The sequence below is a fragment of the Cyrtonyx montezumae genome, unplaced genomic scaffold (genome assembly GCF_038088225.1).
Source record: "Cyrtonyx montezumae isolate F1298 unplaced genomic scaffold, pur_monq_1.0 scaffold_8, whole genome shotgun sequence".
NCBI lineage: Eukaryota > Metazoa > Chordata > Aves > Galliformes > Odontophoridae > Cyrtonyx > Cyrtonyx montezumae.
In genome coordinates this window covers 102,550,561-102,570,312 of record NW_027072089.1, presented here as the reverse complement: position 1 = coordinate 102,570,312, position 19,752 = coordinate 102,550,561, and the positions used below count along the sequence as shown (strand labels likewise).

Genomic DNA, 19,752 nt, shown 5'->3' with positions numbered 1-19,752 from the left:
CTGTCAAAATATATCCACAGTGGGGTTGTGCTTGATTCTGTGCAGCCATGTCACTGGTTCTGGCCAGGTTGAAACCTATGCTGTATGTAGCAAGGCCTGGCATCCAGTCCATACTGCGCAGTGACTTGTAAAGCAGGGGCAGGAATTAACTATTATCATACATCTTGTTAAGGAAAGAGAGCTGGGAGCACACAAATCAATAGCAAGCCACTGCAATATCCACATTGTTTGGTCTATCACAGAGATGCTACACAACCTTGTGCAAAAATCCTGACATTAAAATTCATTTGCTACCCTTAATTATAGCTTTTAGTCACCTTAGGGGAGCAGGAATCTGCTGAATCCAGAAAAACAGATACTGGCAAGTAATTGGGTTTCAAGAATGTGAAAGCAGTGCCTGTCTCACTTGTGAGGGAAATAATTAATGAAGCAGGGGAATACAAATTCCCTGAAGCTAACCAATGAAAGGCATCAACTCATGAAATAACTAACAAAGATAAGACAAAGTAAAACAGATTTAAACATTCCCTTGTTAGCTTTAAAAGAACAGTAAAAGAAGCTCTGCAGGGTAAAAATAGCAAGTGAACTCAGGAATTCCTATACTGGGGAAAGGTAAATACTCAAAGAAAAAGAAGTCATTGCAGCTTGAGAGAGGAGTAAGTTAAGCTAAATGAAATGACAATGAGATAGATCACCTGTTAGAATAGCCTAATAAAATGGCATATCAGGAAAGAAGAGACCAAAATGTCAAGCTTCCCTGCTAGATGACAAATAAATTGCAATGACCTGATTACATGACCCAGTTCAGTGAAAAGTATCTTGAAAAGGAAATGTTCATGATCAGGAATAAAATAGGGAAGGGGATGCTGCAAGAGGCTGCATTGAGTTACTTTTAATTTCTGAAAGTTTCCAGAAAGCCCTATGAATCTTAGGGGGTTACAAGTATGACCTGGTAGCTTCCAAAACCTTAACTCCATAGCAAACTGCCTGTGGGAACATATACGGAAACTGTACCATGACTAACAAGGTCATCCTCACACAGACTGTAATTCTGGAAGTTGAAAACTTGATATGACTTTAAGACAACATTGTAGGCAGCAGGCTGAATCCTACAGTGTAACAGGAAGAACCTCAAATGAAACAGCATGGGGACCTTTCCTCCTGGAAACACAAGCACACCTTTCAGAGTGTACTGCATTAAGCGACCTATCAGAAAATATCTATAAGGGGTGTGCTGGGAAGAAAGGAATACAAGTCTGTGTTGGCATAGCATGCAGGGAGGAGTCGGTAGAGAAATTTCTCATAAAATGCTCTTGAGATACAAATGAGCTTTCTAGGATAAGCAGATAAAACCATTATAGAGATTACACTGTGATTTAATGTGACCAAATGAGCAGTTGATGTAATTTTACCAAAATCAAAACAACATCCAGTAAAAATGAAGAATATTATCAAAACAACATCCAGTAAAAATGAAGAACATTATCAAAACAAGTTTCAGCAAAACGTCAAGTGAAAGAGACTGATGACAAAAGGTGTCCAGTTTCTGTAATGGAGTAAAGTTGCAGGAGATTTAGAGTATGCTGTTCATTTATGGTCTGACTGGTTTTCAAATGGGAATAATTGTCTGCTCTGCTACTTGCTAATACAATGGAGTGGATGACAAGAATAATTACATCCTTAACAATACAGGGAGGAAATTTATGCTTCCGAAATTGAGGAAATGGCTGTGTTGACTGGAGATGTACCAGATGCTAAACAGTTGCTGCATGTGGCATCAGCAAGAAATGGCACAAAATGTAGCCTCTTTACATATGCTTGTTTATACCTATGAGCATTTTTTATACAAATAGCTAGTTTCCACAGCAATACATGGTCTCCTATTTCTGATATACCTTGTAGGGTTTGGTACTCCAAGTCATTCTCTTCAGAAAGAAATGGTGAAAGAGAAATCGCAGTGGTACCAGTCCACACAGTCAAACCTGTATCAACTACTGCATGGAACAGTGCTCCTACTCAGAGAAGACTTCAAGCTGAAAAGACAGTAAAGGCTGCAATGAGCCCCGCAGAAGGATTCTGATGTAGTTTTGATGTATCCACCAGCTGACAACATGCAGCAAGGTGAAGGAAAAGCATGGGAAGAAGTTCTGCTAAGAGACTAGGAAGGAACTGTTCAGGACTGATAAATAGGCACACACACTCAGTGCCAGGCAGAAGAGGAAAAATGAGAGCTGTAAAAATTGACAGTACCTGACCAGATAAAGGGCAGCTGTATATATATATGTGTGTGTGTAAGTTTGTCTATATACAAATTAAACCATTATGAAATTCTCTTCCCAACACAACTGTGCTGTACTAAATCTCCTGTACTAGTCCTTGTGTTAAGAACTGGTGACTGCAGAAAATATTCTTTGGCAACCATTGGCAAATACGAGTCAGCAAATACTACAGAGGTACAGAGGCAAATGCTAAATATGTGTATGCATGTACTTGGTTATGGTTTTTCCTATATGTTACCATCTCTCTGTTTTTCCTTTGTTTTGTACGCAAATTCAATCCTGTCAAAACAATAAATAAAAAGATTCATGTCTTTTCCGCCATGGTTTTTAAACTTGTTTAGATATGCTAATCAGCTTTTTTGCTTAACAGCCTTCAGAAAAGTTGTTTCTGTAATTGAAGTGATGAAGAGATATGGTAAGTAATTAACCATATTTTTATCTATTGATCTGCATGGTTAGATGAAATTTAAACATCTATGACTCTACACAGGGATTTCATTAAAATTCAACATTGCGTATAGTGCTAGTTATTCTAGGCATCAATATTTTGCCTTAATTTTAATAAACTACCATTTTATTACCATCTCAATGAAAGCAAATTTTTGCTTTTCTCCTTATCTCTGTCCAAGTTACACTAAGGTATTTAATTCATATCCCCTCAGCCAAGCTAACTCAGTCTTCATCAACAAACCCAGAAACAGCTTCAGGACACATGACCTGGCAACTAACTCTTGGGAACAAGGCTCTGATTAAAGAACAGACTGCAAGGTTTAGGCTCCAGAAATTCTTCTTCCTACTTAAAGCCTCAATTCAGAACGCAGTATTTAAGTACATACTGACCTTTGAATTTGGGAACTTTCATAGCATGTAGTGCATCACATATACTCTGTCCTCCTCTTCCTCCCTAACTGCCCACAGATGCCTACCTTAGGAAATGTGTTTCTTGGATAGATGGACCTTTCATCTGACTTCGTCTGACTGCTCTTATTTTTTTTTTTTCATTTTTACACCTTCACTGAAAGGTTTGTCTTGGACCGTGAACTCTTTTTCCTTTCATATTTTTCTTTCTTAATCTTCAGGTGCACTTTATGGTATGACGGGACGCTTTTGAACACAACTTTCAATCAGAATGAAGGCACTCACTTAGCTCTAAAATACTGAAGAAGAAAAAAACAGCCAGTAAGTTTTGAATGCCATTGGCTACTGCTGCAATTCCTTGATTGCAAATTAATTCATTGATTGTCAAAATCAGATGACTTCAGGACTTCACTATCTTGGGTGGAATATGGCCCAGAATTTTAATTTTCACCTAAATATTTTATAGATATTCTACATATAAATTATTTCTGCACTTTGCAGGAAAAAAATGTAGTCTCTGTTCATTAGAGGCCTTTGGGGAGGTTGCTAGACAAGTGTGTTCTACACAAGTATTTTGTTAATATACAGTCTTAATGTGGATGCCAGTTGCTTGAGTATTTAGAGTTCATCTGCCTAAATGAAAAAAAGACACTAGTGTTAAAAAATAGGTACAATTTAATTTCCATGTGCTTCAAGGGCTGTTGGAAAAACAAGCAAACAAACAAACAAATGAAAAAAAAAAATTAAAAAATGAATCAAATAAAAAGCAGCAGCATCTTTAAGACAAAAGAACTTGTTTTTGAAATAGGTTTTGAATATGAATAAAATAAAATATGAATAAATGATTTTATGGTATCACTTTACAAACACATGAAATTACAAGCTGAATATGTAGATCAGAATGGGAAATACCCAAGGCAATAAGTGCTTAAAGTACTTGAAAAAATACGTGTAGCTTCTGTCCTTTTCAGTTGATTTGACCACACAATAGCCAACTCTTATGCTGGTGTGTGAATTTTATTAAACCAATATGTGAATGAATGTAGAAACATAAAACAGAGTGTAAAAATTAATCACACAGATAATCTCTGTATATAGGAGATACAGAGCAGTTTAACATTTGGGTGTGGGGTGAACAATTTACAGGAAAGTTCAAATTCAGTAAAACTCCTAGCTCCATCTTAGTGCCACCTCTATTTTACATATTATTTCAATGTCTTATTCAGTTGGGCTGAATTTGATGGGACTAGATAATAAACTCTAGTGTCTTGCTGAATAAGGCAAAGGTTTTAATATAAAGTTAAATATTTAATGTTATATAATGAGATTCTTAATAAGCAGAAGAGAAAGGAAAGCTACTAAATGCAGAAATCTGATTTCAGACTGAGGACCAGGTATGCAAGTCCTGTTGTGAGCTTCACTCATGGTACCATCATTAATGTCTGTAAGAATGTAACATCACTGAGGAACTATTTCAGTCTTTAGCACCCTGTGCATGTAACACCATTTACCCTCACAAACAAACTCTTTTCAGCCTTATTCCATTTTCCCTTGCCAGAGACTGCTATCACTCCAGAATGAAGGATGAGCTACACTTATGGCTGGCTGGTTGTATTCCAACACTGGCAAAACAAATCACCAAAATCAAAGGGCCAGCAATCTTAATAAGCCATATGCACTGTTGTTACCATGACTTATGGCTTTGATCTGCACAGAGGGACCTATAAACAGCAAAAAATTACATGATTTTTTTTACTGCATGGTGAAGTGCTAACTTATACGTATCAATATATTTATCTTCACATGGGAATAGCTCTACATGTACATATGTATGTGTGAGTGTGTATCTAGATATACAGCTCTATGTGCTTACAAAAGAGATTCCCTGTTAGGATCTTTCAAAGACAGCAATTCTATGCTCCAAGAGTTGCATTCTCTTGAAGAGGTCTCCCCTGGGCTCCAAAATAAAGAGCTGGCCAAAATTATTGTACAGAGTTGGTAAAGGTTTATAAGAGAACCCCTAAGCCAATCATAAGGTGCATAATATGCATAAGGTGCTAGCTGTAACTTCACCTGCCTTACAGACACTTGCAAACTCATTGCTCAAAACATGTAGAGGGAACACGTGCACATGGGTGACGGAGCACTGGCACAGCTGCCCAGGGGGGTTGTGGAATCTCCTTCTCAGGAGATATTCAAGACCCACCTGGACGCCTACCTGTGTGATCTGGTGTAGGGAACCTGCTTTGGCAGGGGGGGTTGGACTCAATGATCTCTTGAGGTCCCTTCCAACCCCTATGATTCTATGGTTCTATGATTCGGTTCTGGTCAAGTAAAGCGATTTTTCATATCCTGGCTGGGATGATACTGCCAGTAGTGAGAAAACACATCATTTGACTTCTGATTTAGAGAACTTAGTGCTAAAATCACTTATGTAAAGGACAAATATGGAATAATACAGAAGCAATTATTTTGGGTATCACATCAGTGCCCAGTGATTTTTTATCACTTTCATCTGTTTCCCTTATGCTACAAAAAAGACTGAGTAGATCTGCTCAATTTCAAGGCAAAATTGTATCACTGATACAATTTTTTATAGAAGGAATGCTTGTGAAAATGTTTAAATGGATATGTATATTCCTCATTTATTGCTTTATTAGGTCCTCTTTAGACATTCATGAAAAATTTATCTTAAAATAAATTCTTCTCCACAGAGCTGTCTGCTTACTTTATACAACAGCTTCAATAATAAGTTTTTAATGCATTTTCCCCTTTCCAGTATTTCAAACTATATTTTAGAGCCTAGCTCCTTAAAACTAATGATCTTCCTTTATGATCCATTTTTGCTATTGCTAAGCCACTGATTACATCACGTACAAACTTTATCTTCTGTCTTATAGCAAATGTTGTTCTAGCCTGAAACAATTCTACCATGTGAAAAGAATTAAGTCTTTTGTGGAAGTTAACATCTTTTCCATTTCCCTTTCCATTATCAGATTGGCCTATTTCTACATGACTGCAGCACTTCTACAATCTGGTAAATAATCAAAACCTTTTTCTCATTCTCTGAATGTTGCTGATGAAAGAATGAATGTTAGTCTTTCACGTCTGGCTATGCAGAATGACACTATTCATTTAACTGTTTCAGGAATCCCTGAGCCACACAGATAGTGGGTTTTTGGATGAGCAGGGATTAATCCATTGTACCAAGGAATGTGAGGCGACACTAATTTGGAGTATTAGCTCCATAGGAATAGTATGATACGTACAGAAACATAGAGAAAAATTTGTTTGAATGGATTTTCAATAGTTTGGACTGAAATGATTGCTAGGCACAAACCATACAACTTCAGGTAAGAGCACTGCCACCTTTGTAGGCTCACATTTTAACCCCACTGAAGATGTGCCAGCACAAATGATGATCACGCTTCCTTTAAGCACTCTAGGTACTGTGGGCTCATGGTTCTCACTCCTATCTGATCTTAACATAAATCCTCCTTCTGAATTTGAAGCATAACTGAGCTCACTGGAGCACGTATAGATCTGTGATACACTTCAGCTTTTCAACTGAATTTGAAACTTTTTTTTAAACGATTCTTTAAATGAAGATTTCCTCAATAGACCATTCTATGATTCTATGATAACATTTCATATGCTCACATATCTCAAGGCTGCAACTACACACAAAACAAATTCTTCTGCAGAAGATGTAGATTATTCTGTGTGAAGGTTTGCTCCTCTTAATTCTTTCTCTTTAGAGAAATTAAGGTTTCATTTTCAGTTTACTGGATTCAATACGAGTCTAAAGAAAAGGTCCTCCCTTAGCATTGTTATTGGAAAGCACTGACCACACTGAATTAACCTGTCCATAGGAAAACACGTATAGTGTTGCAACCTGAGAGAGGTCAAACACATGTCACTGGGACAAGAAATTCTGGCTTTTGTTCAGTCCATAGCTCATACAATCTTAGATGTGCTGATTATCAGCAACAGGAATTTTTTTATAGCACAATAGAACTGAATAAAGCTGATGATTTCATTTTCAAAAGGGCCAGTATTTTTCATACTGATTGGTATATGCTATACGGAGAAGAAGAATCCTGATTTGGGATTAATATATTCATACAGAAGTGCCTGTGTCATTTCTCTATTTCATTTTCATAACAAATTCACCTTACATGACAAAAAACATATACATATATATATATATATGAAACATTCCTTATATTTCTTAACACCTTTCCAGATATTGAAATTTATTAATCCATATGATTATTGTTAGTAATCATTAAATCAGTGGATAGTCACTGTGGAATAATCAGCTCACAATAAAATATTTATTTTCTCAGACCAGTTGACTAAGTTTGACCATCAAATCTTACAGATGTTCTATCAGGGCAGGAATTTAAACGTTCTTTGAGAAGGCTTTTCATTGCCATGCAAATGGCAGTGGCACTGAGCAGGATAATTAGCACATGTGGCACATCACATACAAACCAGAGTATTAAGTAACTCCACAATTTATACAGGAAGTATAATCAAATTTGACTGGAAACATCACTGTTTTTACTTTGAGATCTGGCATTTAGACATGGCAAAATGGGGGGTGGATGTCTATTACGTGTGGAAAGATTAGAAATAATAATTGTGTAAGATACTATGCATCACCAACCAAGAAAATGTTTAAAGGAAATGTGCTTGGTAATTAGATTAATAATGAGCAATTAATTTGATAAAGACAGGCAGCCTATTTAAAAGCAACAGAAGTACATGATGTAATCAAAGCATGTTTGGCCCAGTTTATTTTGTTTAATTTGTTTATTTATTTAACACCATGTTGTGTGCATATATTATCAGTATCTTTTAATATTTATTTTGGAAAAGATTGCAATATTCAGCAGGCTAAGAGAAAAATGAGAAAGACCACACATTGAATTCTAAGAACAGACATGACTACTAAGCAGCCTAAGAATTCAGTTCCAAATATGTAATCTTGGTAACTCTTTCCTATAGAAGGGACAGAAGTCTACTTTGATGTCTATCAGAAAGGATGCTGTCAGCATCTGAAAAACAGGCTTCAAGTTTAATTCTAATGAAAAATCCACTCAATCATGTAATTTTGGCATGTGAATACAAACCTGAAACTTAGCACATGTAAGAGTCAAAGAGTCCAGACCTTTTATGATGATGAAGCAAAGCAAAACCCACTGTCACACTCAACAGTGTGGTAAGACACACTAATCTTTCTGCCATGTAGTCATTTCTCTTAAGTGACTAAACACGAAGCTGCTGCAGCTGGCAGCAGGCAGTCATTGATTTCCCACTGTGAGAACACTGTCTAAAGACAACTTTGTTATCAAAAGTGGTTATTTACCTGTCATAGTCTTGACAAATCTCCCCAACAGCTACCAAAGCTTTCAAGTACTCATTGGGTTGATAGGGGTGGATGTAGTGCAGTGAGCAGCTGTTCCTAGGATCACCATTTGATGCAGTGAAATCTATAGCTACCTGGAACAGAAGAAAAGACAATGTGCTGTGGTGCTGTTCTGGGCGTGAGGATACCCACACCGACCATGTATCTTCACCAGAAACAGTTTTCTGCAGAGACAGTAACTTTAAAGATAAGGTCATTTAACAGTATACTTCATCAAATCTGAATTAGGATAGTATCGATAAATACTTATAAAAGAATATGTCAGCTTATAAAATAAGAGTTCATAAAACTAAAATGATATAATTAGGAAAAAATGAGCTGCATAATTATTCTGTGTGGAGAATTATGTTCTAATAAAAATGAATCAAACTACCTCTAGCTTTTCAAATTTAATTAAATTCTTCCAGCTCAGGTAATGTTCAGGACATAAATACTGCACAGCAAAAATATCTCTCTCGAGTTACAAATCCTAGTAAAACCATACGTTAAAGTTCCTAATTCCTTTCAGGGACATTTCTTATATAAATTTTAAAACTTCTTTTGTCTATAGCGGTAGTCTTATGTATGTAGTAAATACTCTCTGTGTAGTGTATTTTTATTACTTTATTTTAATCTTTCTGATTAAATAATTAACCATGTAAATTTCTTAGGTAATGGTGAGCTTAAAGGTGAGGTGCAGGGCAAAAATAAAGCGTTAGTCCTGCACAGAGTTTTGTGTTGAAAATGCTTACTGGAGGTTGTGGGAAGCATTCAGTGCAAAAACAAATATTAAAGTATCTTTTAAAAATTAATTTCTCCCCTTTAAAATGGTCTTTATGCTTCTCACCGAAGATACACTCTCATATATTTTTCTGTGATGTGGTCAGCATTTACTGGGAAACCCTTTCCTGAATTTCTGATGCCGCTCTCTAGGATTTCTGAAGAGGAGCAGCAAGAAAACTGTAGAGTCTCCTCGAGGGAACAAACCAATATACAAACTTCCTTAAAATTTTGTTCAGTGACCTCTTCCTCCAAAAAACATGCTGTACCTGCATCTTCGATAGCTACAAATGCACTGAGTTCAATTTGCAGTTTTACTGTGCAGTTGATGTGGGAGGACCTTACTGAGGGCTGCAAAAAGAACTTTGAAAGTCCTAGCTCGCCTCTGCAAATGTGCACCTTCCCCAGCTGAAGTCTGCTTGGCACAGGCAGGACTATTTTACTTGGCTATAAAATGAAAATGAAACATAAAAATTTCATTCGCCCTTAAAAAGAGGCTCAGTCCTGAAACTCATTTTGTTGTTTTTGTGAGAAGCTAAGAGAAAAATCATACTGCATCATCCCATATGGCTTTTCTGATTTTCCACCTCTAACTCTTGGCTGAATATAAATATTTCTCAGAGGCTTCTGGGTAGATTGGAAATCTTCCTATGCCTCACAGTCAGGAGATGAGAGCTTGATCTTGCTTGCAAATAAAGTAATCTTTCACCTCATCTTCCCTATTCATTGCTCACACACTAAAGCAGTGGAGCCTGGTAGTTTTCCACATGGAACCTTTTTCCCAAAATAACAGCTTGATTTTTAACTTGAATAAATTAAGAGAAACCCCCTCAGGTTTTAACCTGCCTGCATGCACCTAACTATCTGTTCCGTAAGTGTCAGAAATGACCAAGAAACACTTGAGAAACCGATGGTAAATCCATGATAACAGCATGTATATGCTCTGGGATAGCTATTTTTCCTTTTTAAATCTTAGCCATGGTGTTCAAATGGTGTTCAATAACAATATGAGTTTTTCTCAAAAATATAAATCAGATATTATCTTAACTTACATTTTTGTCCTAATTACAGACAATCCAAAAAATACACTATATGCCAGAGAAACAAAGGTCACTCCTGTAGAACTGTTAACAGTACATGTTTTCACTGATAACCATCAAAGTGATATTAATGAGGCTGGAGCAACACACCAGACAGAACTGGGCAAGCTTTCCTTCATTGCTGTTAGCCAAAGCTAAATACTCTTTAACTGCAAACAAAAGCACAGTGTAGGAATAAGCACTGCATTTCATGAGCTTGGAAAAAAAACAAAACAACAACAACAAAAAAACAGTGGGTAGAGTTCAACGAAGAAAAAAACTCTCCAGAACAAGCTTATTTAAAAATAGCTTTTGTAGAGAGTTGCTGATAAGGAAAAAAAAGAACCCTAATTTCCTACAATGATGCCTTTATGAATGTTCAAACTTTGATGCAGTATTCTTGATTTTGATCCAAACCTCTGCTCGATTCTCTATGGAAAGATTTTTAAGAAAGATGACCACGATTACTTGCTATGATTCCAGAATAACTATATGGATCTCTGCTTTTTTAGCATTACCTGGCAGTACCAAGATCTTGTGCAAATATTTAGGAAAATAATTTGTAAGTCAGCATATCACAGTAGCTAGGCTTATACCACAAATGAGTTAATCTTGTGGTCAGCAAAGCAGGAATCTTTCTTACAATGCATATATTTGATTTTTATTGGTGTATTTTTAAATACATTGGTTCAAACGTACCAGCTATCATCCCATATCTAAATGCAAACACAACATAGTAAAAAGTCTTAGCACTTCTTTTCCACAACCTTGTTAAAAGGGTGATTTTCAATGCACTGAAAACATCCTACACAGCCAGGATCTCTTGCTAGATCTGTCAGCAAGGACTCAGCCAATCTGATACCACGACCTGTCTAAGAGAGAATCTTTCCAATATATCTTTCTATTACAGTTCCCTTTATGCATGTTACACATCCTTTCTGCTATATTTCCTAAAGTGATTAAAATGTCTTCTGACTACAGACCCATTTGCACTGTCAGCTTCTGAACATTTCTTCTGCAGCAGGGAATACTGTCTGATAGGAGATATGGTGTGTTGCAATAAACACTGCTTAGAAGTAACAGCCTGGAATCAGCACTATTGATCTCTGCAGACTAAGGCTTCTTAATAAATGGTTTTAAAGTGAAGGGAACGTTTATTTGCATTTTTCAGAGACATTCTTTCTAACGACAAACTATGTTACTACAAAGAATCCTGAAAAAAACACAGCATGATGTTACCAAAGACCTCATTAGTGCCTTAAATTAACAGGTACATCATACTACAGTTTTTTGTTTCAAAATCTATGCTTAGCACCCCCATTTTCCTCCCCCAGCATGTGCCCTTTTACATCCCAGCTGCATTGTACTGCCTGTAATTGGCACGAACTTCTTAGAAATGTCATTAAGTCAACAACAATAGAAGTGCCAGGACAGTTGTAAACAATTCCAGATCCAATGTACCATTACAATTAAAAGAAATGGAAATCTGAGAAGGTGGAAGGAATAGACCTGCTCTGTTGCAGTGGTCTGAATTAACCAAAGTAGGTTTATATAAAAAGGAGACCATATGATGTATGCAGAAAGCAAGAGAACACTGAATATCTTCCCTGTAGGCTGCACCTTTTGCTTCGATGCCCACAAGAACTGATCTGATATATTTCTGGAGACAGTAACAAGGTTCACAAGCAGTCCGTGCTATCATCGTGGGTACTGGTGCAACTGAGGCACAAAGAAGTAAAACATGCAGTCAGCTTGTGAATAAGCAGAACCACTCGGTTATGAACAAACAGAGATACAGGCACAGAGATATCCACAACAGCTTCCCTTGATTCTATGTAGGTCGTAAACTGAAAGTGATGAATCTACACAATACTGTAGCTGGTGGACTCACCACTGAGGTCAGTAGTAATTTAGGGATTTCTGTGACTCCCAGCACAGTGGATTTTTCATCTCCTTTAAGTGCTCACTGCCCATTCTTGCAGATCAGTTTGTTTAACTTATGCATTACCAATGGTTTTGTTTCATTTCAATGACCTTGTCCTCTTTCCTCAGGTAACCCAAAGCAAAGCACACTCAAATGCTTTAGAACATGCAAACTGAGTGCAAGCCAATACACTGTGCACTCAAGGAAACAGACGAGTTCTCAGATAAACTAGGATGTACCTTATTTAAAAGTTAGTGCAGCAAAAACATAGCAGACTCATTACTCAGACAAATAATACAAAATATAATAGAGGCAATACTATCAGTCACATATATATAAAAATCTATTTAAATACTGCTGTGCTCAAGTTGAAAGCTTGCTTAGCTTCTCACCTTTATTTTTTGTAACACAATTGTCATTGATGTAAAACATATAGTACATCAGTATGTGCAAGAAAATCCTAACACATTAGACAAGATTTATTTCCTGGGCATAATACATTTTGCAAGAAGACATCAATAATTTACTAAGGAACGGCATGTAAGAATCTTTTCTTTGGGAAAGTGATGAATCAGTATCTAAGAGGATTCCCCTTCTTTAAAACAAGTTGGAGAATTAAAACACTTACTGTAAACTGTATTTGGCAGCCTCCCATTATATAATCTAAGAAAGAATGCATCTTGTGGATCTGCGGACAAGAAATAAAGATATTAAAATTAACTGTGCATTGCTAAAACATCAAATCATAGAACTGCCTGAACAAAGTAAATTGAAAGAGGGGATGGACCAACTGAAAATAAGGTGAAGGGAGAGTTGGAGAAATGAATAAAAATATGAGAAAAAATATCCAAATTATTCAGAAAATACAGAAGGGTAAATTTATAAAAAACAGAACCAGGTTCTGCTTCTTCTAAGTAGGAAGTCAATGGGAATTTTGCTATTTCTTTAGGAGGAGCAAGGGCAATTCAGAGATAGGATTGCTGGAAGGATTAGAAGGGTAATATGCAGAAACTCATTTGGCAAGCTGATAGACCTAAGAGTTTAGTACTGCCAACTCAGACCAGTAGGGACAGGATAAGAGAAATTAAAGAGGAACACTGGGGACAGTTAGCTTACTTTTAGGATTCTAGTCCTTGTCTTTACATTTTTTTCATGGATCAGTTTTTATTGCTATTCTCTGAACAGTTCCAGTTTGTCATCTACATTTTCAAACACAATTAAAATACATTGCTGAGAGTTTTAAAAAGAAACAGAAAATGAACAAAAACACAAATACCTTGCACTGGTTAAGGATGACAATGCCTGAGTTCTTGTAACTCTTCTTCTTTGCTTTGTACTTGGGGTTAATGCATTCCCATTGTACCTGTGAGAATAGAAGTCACTGCATGAAGTAAAATTAGCATAGACATAAAATAATTAACAAAGATGGCACCGTGATTTCCACAGTTGACTAAAAACTGTCCAAAATGGTGCACACAGAGGAAAATAATAAAAACATTAATTAGAGAATTAACAGAAAAGATCCCAAAGCAAATGTCTATCTTCCACTGTGTGCATGTGGGCATGGCACTGAGAGAGATACCCACATTTGTGTGTTGTCACTTTCCAGTGTCACCAGTAGGTTCAGGTATTATGTGAGGAACTCTGAGGATCTTTTGAGATTATTGAAGTAAAGAAAAAAAAGAAGGAACTTAATACAAATGAAAGTACCTGAAGGAGCAGTGTGATGCATTATTTTAAATACAAGACTGCCTACTCATTATCACTGGTGTTTATTAAACTCAAGGTGAGAGAAACTGTGATCACAGATCATATCACTCACTCTTGAAAGAGAATAAGAGTCTCTTCTTTAAGTCTGATGGTAAAACAAAAAGTTAAGAAAAATCACTAAAATATGAAAAGGAGAAGTAGCTAATTAAGATTTAACAGTTGAGAAATTATACAAGTATGCATTGGTATTTTTAAATCCAGATTTGTAAAATTTTATTAAATAAGGTTAAGAACATGCCTATTGTCTTTCAGGGAGATGTTTTATGTTGGGAGAAAACAGCTCTAACAAGATGCTGGGTAAAACTCCCAAGGGGAGTAGGATGCTCTGCCACCTAAAATTCCCTGTCATGCTTGGAAGTGAAACAGATCTGAGTGTTACAATACTTTGTCTACAGTGAAGACCTTCATATTTTACTTGAGCAAAATGAGCACGTAAAGTCACTTTTATCTTATGAAAAGCCCCACTGAGCTTCAAACCATTGCCTAACAGCAATTATTTGGAGGTCTCTGAAGTATTTGAAATTTTGAGCTTCTCTTCAATGTCAAAAACAGGGAATGCAAAACATATGGCTGTGGAGCAATACAAGACTTTTTGCACCCAGGAGGATGAATATTATCATCCTTTCTTCTGGAGTGATGTAACAGAGTGAAAATTGTGAAAAGACAAAAAAAAAGGGTCCAACTGCAGGAAGCACATCTGCTTGCTTTCCTAGTTAGCCTATAGCTCAATTATTTGTCTTGTGAAATGAATTTTCCAACTGAGAAGACAGACAGACACAGGCCCACATGTTCAGGGGAAATCCTCCATAAACATTTTTTCTCTACTCAGAAGCAGTCAGGCTCAAGAAACAAAAGCCCATCTTTCCAGATACACAGGTCTCATTGCAACATAACACAAGAGTGCAGTAAGCTCATTATTTAGGAAAGCAATCTGACAGGAAGGCAAATTCACTGCCCACCTCTTAACACATTGCTGTCTGGCAAGATGGTTTAGTACACATTTACCTCAAAAATTACTGGAAGCATTCCTACAAAGAAACAGTGCTTCTATGTTATAAAGAAGTTGTAATACAGTGAATGAAGAGAATAAATAGGAGTCAGGATTTGTGTTCCACCCTTTCATGCTGAAGTACATTGGAGAGACCTCATGGCTCTTCCTTTAATATCCAAGGTACACTTCCTTCATTTTAAAATCCTTTTCAATGTATGTGTTTAAAGAATGCCCAGCCTGTATAAACTGTTATGCTGTCCAGAAAAATGATTACTTAAGCCTAATAAACATTATGTTCTGAAGTGTATTAAAATATTCCATCTGTGAGTCACTAGCATGCCACTGGCTGATGTGGCTAGGAAGGTGACAGAAAGAACATTCATAGAAATGTTGGGGTTTTTTTTGAGAAACAGAAGAATAGAAATAATTCACAACCACTAAATCTTTTGATATGGTACTACAACAAAAGGAAGGGAAGAAGAAGAGAGAGGATGGAGAAATCCCCCCCCCCCCAGTTCATGGGTAGGTTTCTACATGAAACTCTTATCTCTAGTAAACCATCAAGATGTGGTTCTGACCTTGGCCATTACCACAGTTCAAGTTGAAGATGTGATAAGCATCATTTGAAGAAAATTCCCTATCCAGACCTTATCGCAACTCCAGTTTGTCCAAAAGGACTGGAATTCATTACACAGCTCTAAGCAGGTAATTAAAAATGCAAAACAATTTTGAAATATTTTTGCTTGTACTGTGAGGACACGATCAATTTTCAGTCTGTTCCTACATTCCCCGTATTGATTTGGCATCTGACATTGTTTTTAATTGATTCATTTTTGTCTCTTAAATTAACTTTTCAGCTGAATGGAAACTAATGGAAGAGGCTGCAATCTGACACTAATGGTAAACATTGTAAAATTTGGATTCATCTCCAGAAAGTCACTTAACATTTCCTCCAAATGCCTGGCAGCTCTGGGCTATACAAGCTCTTTTCCTGTCAAACATCACAGTGAATCTGAAACAAAAAACTACCTGGTATTAAATATCTCCCATTAATTTAATGTAAGTACAGTTTCAAATGTTGGTAATGAAACCCTATACTATACTGCTTTGGTGTTCTTTTCGATACCATGACACTTAAACCACTGTGTGAAGAATTTCTGAATGTAAAACAAACTCCATCCATCTATTCCTCAATGAAAGTCAGCAAACTAATAATATGGAGACGTGGATGTGCCTAATCCCCTCAGTGCTGTAATGAGGACACAGACCTCTCAATGGGTTATGTTGCTCTCCACGATTAAGGATGATATCTTCTCAAGCATCTTCATTCATTATCTTACTAAATCCTCAGAAGAGAAGAGACAATGATGCAACCACCCATGCCACACACAAGGGAAGCAGTGGTGACTAAACGCAGGCAATCATTTTAAGAGGCAAAATTTGGACTGCACAAGCTATTCAGAGAAATGAAGAAGTTCGGAGGGCATCATGTACCCTATGGCCAGAGAAATAACGATACAGAGCAGCTGTTTTCTTTTGTACATTGTGTTTCCACATCAGGAGATCAAGTAGGCCATGAGGAAAGGACTAGAGCACTATAGGAGAGCTTTGGATAACATTAGCATGTTTTCTGCTCTCACTGGTAATTCTTTCATTTATCCCTTTTTTTCATGTACAGCTCTTGCAACAGATTGCATAGCCTGTAAACGACGAGGGAGACAGTCTAGTGGACAGGGCAAGAACAGAACAGAACAGAACAGAACAGAACAGAACAGAACAGAATAGAATAGAATAGAATAGAATAGAATAGAATAGAATAGAATAGAACAGAATAGAACAGAATAGAATAGAATAAAGATAAAAGTAGAAATAAATAAGTAGTAGGCAGCATTATATCCTATATTATCTTCTGCCAATGACTCAAGTAAAACAAGTCACTGCTAAGCAAACTACAACTCCTTCTGCCTGAAATGTGAATTTGTTCCTATTGCCAGTCTACACAAGAAGACTGGATGATTTTATTTTTTCCCCTTCTGACTCAGAATAACTATCATGGGAGAAGATCTGTTTTTAATCAATATCAGAGATTTCCTATGGAAAATTGCAGGTGGGGAACTGAGTGAAAACATGAGTGTTAATTGCTTCCTCAGCAAAGGCCCAGCCTCACTCACATTCCAGAGGTGGCATCACATATTAAACTCGTGGACATGTGAATACATGGCTTGGTGAAGCCATACTGGCTATCATGGATTACCTTCTCAACTTGCATGTGCCTTAACATAGATTCGAGGAGGATCTGTTCCACAATCTTCCCTAGCTCAGCATTGAGGCTCACCAGCCTGTAGTTCCCTAGGTCTTCCTTTCTCTCTCTCTTAAATGGGAAGTATATTTACAGTCACTGGGAACATGTTGCAGACAGTCCTGGACAAACATGCCCATCCAACAAATCTTGATATGGGATTGTTCACAGATGTCAACAGACACCCCAGTGATTACCAAAAGCTTAAAAGTCCCACTGGTGCTCAGTTGCCTGAGGAACTGTGTGATGCAGAGGCCCTGATGGTAGGCTCATAGTCAGATATCTGGACAAACGGAAGAAACCATTTTGTGTGCGTGCATACATACATACATCCCTTTTTTGTAATACTGGAACAGATTTTTCACTTATGTAACTCTTGTACTGCGTGAGGATCCAGGTGGTTTCTTTTTCTGCAACTTTTTTTTCCCCAAATCCCTCTGGTTTTATCATTAATAGACGATTTCTCCTTTCAGCTATGAACAGCTTTAATAGCCTCTAAATTTTTATAAAGCTTTTCTTGTCTTGTTTTACAATGTTTGACAAATTAATATTATAAAACTGCCACTACACACATATTAAAAAAAAGCTATTAATACATATATTTGGAAATAAACCTAGGCATACAATAAACTCTAAGTATTTCTCTTAAAAAATACTGTCACAAAAAGCAATGAAGTTGTTCTTATTATGTTTTCTCATGCTAGGAGTCTGAAAGAGTAAGTGATCAATTTTGGAATAGTAAGAGATGCTAAACAGAAGACTTATAAATGCTTATTTCAGATGTACACTTGGAATGACAGAATGTTTGTGCCTGTGTGATTGCTGGTCAGTAGGAAAATAGTTTTGCTATCAGAATACAATAGTCTGTGACAACAAGATAATTTTTATGAAACAGAACCACACAACAAGCTACTATACTGCTTCATGGAAAAGGTTTTTCATGACCAGGAACAGCATGAATTAATTTCACCTGTACCACGAATCAAAGGCCAAACAGGTTCTCCAGAATTCAGTTTTCAGTCACTGAGAAGCAACCATGTTTCTCTAAAGGAGTCATAATTCAATACCTGTGAATCTCACCCAGTACTTGCCACATTTAGGAAAGACATTAATAAATTACTCATACTGCTCTTGATCAAAACAAGTGTTCAGTCTTTCAGAGAAGACATCCTGTCTTCTTTCTTCACATACTACTGGTTCAACCACTAGCAAGCTCCACTGCTAGATTTACATTTATCTAAATGATGCCTGGCCTCAAATAAAAATTCCCAAGAAATCTCAGAAATCTCACAATGGAGGCAAGCCAGCTAGCCAACCATCATGATTAGAAGTTGAAATTCAAAATTTGGGATAATCAACACTCAGCCCAGGACATGGATATGAAACAGCCACAGAAGCACCATCTCCTGTACAGAAGTAGTAGCACATATATATCCAACCTGACGATCCCAAAAGGTTATGCAGCATTTGATAACCTGGCTACCTCACCTGAGAAGTAGGTTGAAGTGGACAAGAATTCTGTTAGTGCTTTCCAGAAGATGAACTACAAAAAATTAAAAGACAACTTCAACATCCTTCTCAACTCTACCAAATGGAGATGAGGTGAACTGATGAAATGATGTAAAATATTAGCTGTATAGAAATGACACAGATTTCTTCCTTCTCACCAGCACAAACTACTGCATTACTCTCATCCTTATGGCTTAAATCATTTATGACAACTTGTGGAGATGATATGAACTAATACATGCTGATGATAGGCAGAGGAAGAGCCACGCCATTGGTGTAGCCTCCTTTACCCAGATTTGAAGCTGGTACTTAGGGAAACTTCTCAAATCCCCAGCCAATGGCAGATGCTCCCTCCTATATCCCTCCCAGTTGCCTGGGAGGTTAAAAAACCCTGGTTGACAATTCTTAGGATGATTTGTTTATCTTTTGAAAGAACTATAACAATGTATTGTAACTGGAGACAAAATACACCGCACAAACTAAAATTCAACCAGAAAAAAAAGTTTTATTGTTCTTTCTCTGTAACTCAAACAAGGATGTCAGACTTAGGTTCTGTTCTTCAAACTAGCTCTTTCTGATTTTGGACCTCATCTTCAAGATACTCACTCTTGCAAAGCTATGCAAATGAATGGTTAGCATCATTGACTGAGGGATCCAGCTGGCAGTTCTATCCCTCTGACTGGAAGGAGTACTACACAAAAAACAGAACATTTTCTGATCTGAGGCTATGAATACATCTCTTCTAAGAAGGACCATCTAACCTATCCATCTCCTCATCCACATATAATTACATTTCTCTGATGTGGTTGTCATTACTAGAAATATTTAACAACTCATCCAGCTGAATGTG

General features: G+C 36.9%; 1 protein-coding gene across 1 annotated transcript in view; it reads right to left on the bottom strand.

Annotated features, from left to right (window-relative positions):
• CPNE4 (copine 4) overlaps window positions 1–19,752 on the bottom strand; it is a 211,832-nt gene that overhangs the window by 27,011 nt on the left and 165,069 nt on the right. Inside the window, exons 9-11 of the mRNA XM_065752112.1 lie at window positions 13,610–13,696; window positions 12,962–13,021; window positions 8,512–8,645 (exon numbers count right to left, since the gene is read on the bottom strand). Of these exons, the coding sequence (XP_065608184.1) occupies window positions 8,512–8,645; window positions 12,962–13,021; window positions 13,610–13,696 (281 nt within the window). The remainder of the gene's footprint in view (window positions 1–8,511; window positions 8,646–12,961; window positions 13,022–13,609; window positions 13,697–19,752) is intronic.